At 54.2% G+C, this 3,167-nt stretch overlaps 1 protein-coding gene across 1 annotated transcript; it reads right to left on the reverse strand.

Moving 5' to 3' along the window:
* Positions 1–409: 409 nt before the first annotated feature.
* On the reverse strand, positions 410–2,484 carry LOC133888575 (probable BOI-related E3 ubiquitin-protein ligase 3). Its single transcript, XM_062328873.1, has 3 exons — positions 2,255–2,484; positions 1,779–2,160; positions 410–1,691 (listed from the first exon to the last, which is right to left on the reverse strand). Exons 1-3 carry the CDS (start codon positions 2,314–2,316, stop codon positions 1,164–1,166), a joined length of 972 nt encoding a protein of 323 aa, XP_062184857.1. The 5' UTR covers positions 2,317–2,484; the 3' UTR covers positions 410–1,163.
* Positions 2,485–3,167: the final 683 nt, after the last annotated feature.

Consider the following 3,167-nt stretch of genomic DNA (forward strand, 5'->3'; position numbering starts at 1 on the left):
TGTTTTCTATATGTTGTAAATTTTATAACTATTTTAATCTATTTTTTATATTTAATCTCATTTAATCTATTTTTTATATATTATTTAAATTTTATAGCTATTTTTATTTTTTGAGCTGATTGTGCAAATGGACTAGCCGTGCGCTACCAAGCCACAATCATGTGCAAGCTGACCAGACACAACACATGACGGGCTATGCCATAGGCTAAGGACACAGCACAGCACAGCTTGTTACAGTAATCAGAACTATCGAGTCAGACCATAGCTGTTACAGTAACCAGATCTATTGGGTCATGCTATAGTAGGACCATGCCTAGTCGGCCTGTACCGGATCGACCCGATAGGCGTATTTAGACAAATGCATAGTGTGATTGGCGCCCTAAGCTCCACATGCTGCTCCAGCCAAAAAAAAAAAAAATTGCAGGTCCTCCCATGTGCTTCTTGAGATTTTACAGCTTCTCCAGGTCAGTACCACATTTGGAAAAATTACCATGTGCAGGCTCCAATCAGTAATACCATTTTACTGTTTTTACCATTCACAACTTAGTGTGATATTTGGCGTATAGGAATGTGCAAAACCTAAATCCTCACGATCGTCTCCTCCTGCTCCGTGGAACACCTCTATTCGCCTCCCATAACAACGTTATCAAAGCATAGTTACACCAATCGCTTGGGATTGGTTCATACGGATCGAGAATTTCTTGTCATTGTTCTCCGAGCCAGCAAACCACTCTTCTGAAGAGCATTCAAGCTGCATACGAGGGCCCTGCATGATTTCCCCACCAGACAACAAGTGCGTTTTTTACACCCCAGAGATGATCAATCTTCAGCGCTGTCTCCACGGAGGGCCAAATCTGTGTAAGAACGGTGCCTTTCGTTCGACATCGCTTGCTCGTACTCATCTCTGCCGGTCCGGTAAATTGAACTACCTTCGCACGATTCCCTTGGGATGTCAGCCTCCATGTATCGGAATTTCAGCATGCAACTCTGCAAATTCGCAAGCTTGCAAATTCGGAAAGAGGACGGCGTGGCTCAGCTGCTCAAGTGCCGCATGTACCGTGCTCTGGCATAGAAGCAGGAAACAGGAAGCGTCTTGCCTCTTGGCCACTTGGAGGAAGGCGGGCGATAGTCTTCCGCGCGTGCACGCACGGACGCGGTAGGCTTCAAGAAACCAGGACACGGAGCGAGGCGTTCTTGGTGGCCGCGCAGACGGGGCACGCGTCCACAGCGGCCTCACACGCGCGGCACAGGCACAGGTGGCGGCACGGCAGCAGCAGCACGCACGCCTCGCCGCCGCCGCAGGACTTGCACGACGCCACCGCCGCTAAGGACCTGGAAGCGGCATCGTCGTTGGCGTCCGCCGCCGGCGCCTCGAAGCAGCAAGACCGCGCGTCCTCGGCCTCACCCTCGCCGACGGCCGCGGCCGGGCAGGGACACTGGAGCAGCTGGTCGAGTGCGGCGCGGAGGCCGTCGGCGACGGCCTCGTGGCTCCTGGCGACGCCCATCCACGCCTGGCACTCCGCGCCCACCTGCCGGGCCTTCTCCTCGAGCTCCGCGTTGCGACGGAGCGTGCGCTCCAGCTCGCACTCCGCGGCGCGCAGCCGTTTTGACGCGGCGCGCTCCACGGTGGCCAGCAGCGCCCGGGCGTGCCTCCGCCGCGCGTCCTCCAGACCCGCGCGCATCTTCTCGCTCTGAGAAACACGAATCGCATTCACCGCAGATCAAACACCATTCCACCGAATCAGCAAGTCGATTCCGATCCTCGAAGAAGCCCGTACCTCGAGTCTTATGAGCTCGTCGATCTCCACGCCCTGGTAGTAGAGCCTCGACAAGATTCCCTGTGAGATGGTCGCGCCATTGGCCACCCTCCCGCTAGTGGACGCCGCGCCAGAGCCCACCGCCCTGATCTGCACATCCCCGACTGGCACTGGCACCAGCCCCTGCGTCATCGCCGCGGGCAGAACCGCGCGCTGATCCTCCAAGAAACCCTCCGCCGCCACGCGCGGCCGCTTCCTCGGCACGAAGCCGTAGTTGCAGGTGAGCTCGCTGCGCGGTAAGTGGCTGAGCACCGTCGTACCGACAACGCCCGCCGCCGCCGGCACGCACCCGCCGTACTCGTCCAAGAACACCGAGCCACCCACCGTCGCGTCCTCCATATCCCTGAAAGGCGCGCAAGATCGGGCACCGATGTTAACTCAACGGTTTCTAGGATCACAGCCGAGGAAGTGAAGGCGAAGGGGGCGTGATTGATTACCTGAAGGCGTGGAGGTCGTGGGGGAAAGCGTGGTGGGAGAGGTGCGGCGCCTGCACGGCCATGGCCAACGCAAGAGCAACGCTTCGCTGCACGGGGAAGGCAAGCGAAGGAATGGCTATGGCGTGTTGGGCAGGAAGTGGAAGTGGGATAGGACGGGGGGAGTTAGATGGTTGCAGGCGCGGCTATATATACGACCACGGTTAGGGATGCCATGGCCATGACTCGGGCGTGGGTGGGCGGTGTGGGGAAGACACGGCGCCAGACGTCGCGCGCGGCGGAGGCGTGGGAAGCGCGACAAAAGCGGCTCGTTTTCGACCGGGCTTTGGCGTGTGGGGACGTGGGAGGAAAGGCAACGGACGCCGTTCTGGACGCACCTGTGCTGTCCGGCAAATTGAATTGTCGATGGTTATCGTTTTCTTTTTTGGCAGGAGTTTGAAAATGCGATGCGTGATGTGGAGTGGGGCTGGTTGGGTGGTGGCCCGGCTGGAATGTGACTAGGTGGCCCACTTACAGCATCTGGCTTAGTTGAGGATTAGAGCTAAATCGTTTTGGGTTTGTGATAAGTACACGCACAGGATCTTTCTTTCAAATGAACCGCATCAACCTAGTTAGGGTGTTGTTTGGTTAAATGTATATGATCCAATCTGACTCATAGGATGCAAGGAGTAGCTATTTGGTTGACTATATGCGCTCTTAGTCCTAGTTCATGGGATGTAAAAAAGCTTATCAGCTGGCTGAGTGGGAACGTATAAATTGGTTGTTTCTCCGTAGCTAGGCTTTCGGTATGCACACATGTACTTAGTTAATGATAATATTAATATATAATTAGTGATTATTAATTTATATTAGTATATTTTAAATTAGATTAAAACTTAATAAGATAAATTAAGTACTATATAGTATATTTATACAA

The sequence above is a fragment of the Phragmites australis genome, chromosome 13 (assembly GCF_958298935.1).
Source record: "Phragmites australis chromosome 13, lpPhrAust1.1, whole genome shotgun sequence".
In the NCBI taxonomy this organism is placed as follows: domain Eukaryota; kingdom Viridiplantae; phylum Streptophyta; class Magnoliopsida; order Poales; family Poaceae; genus Phragmites; species Phragmites australis.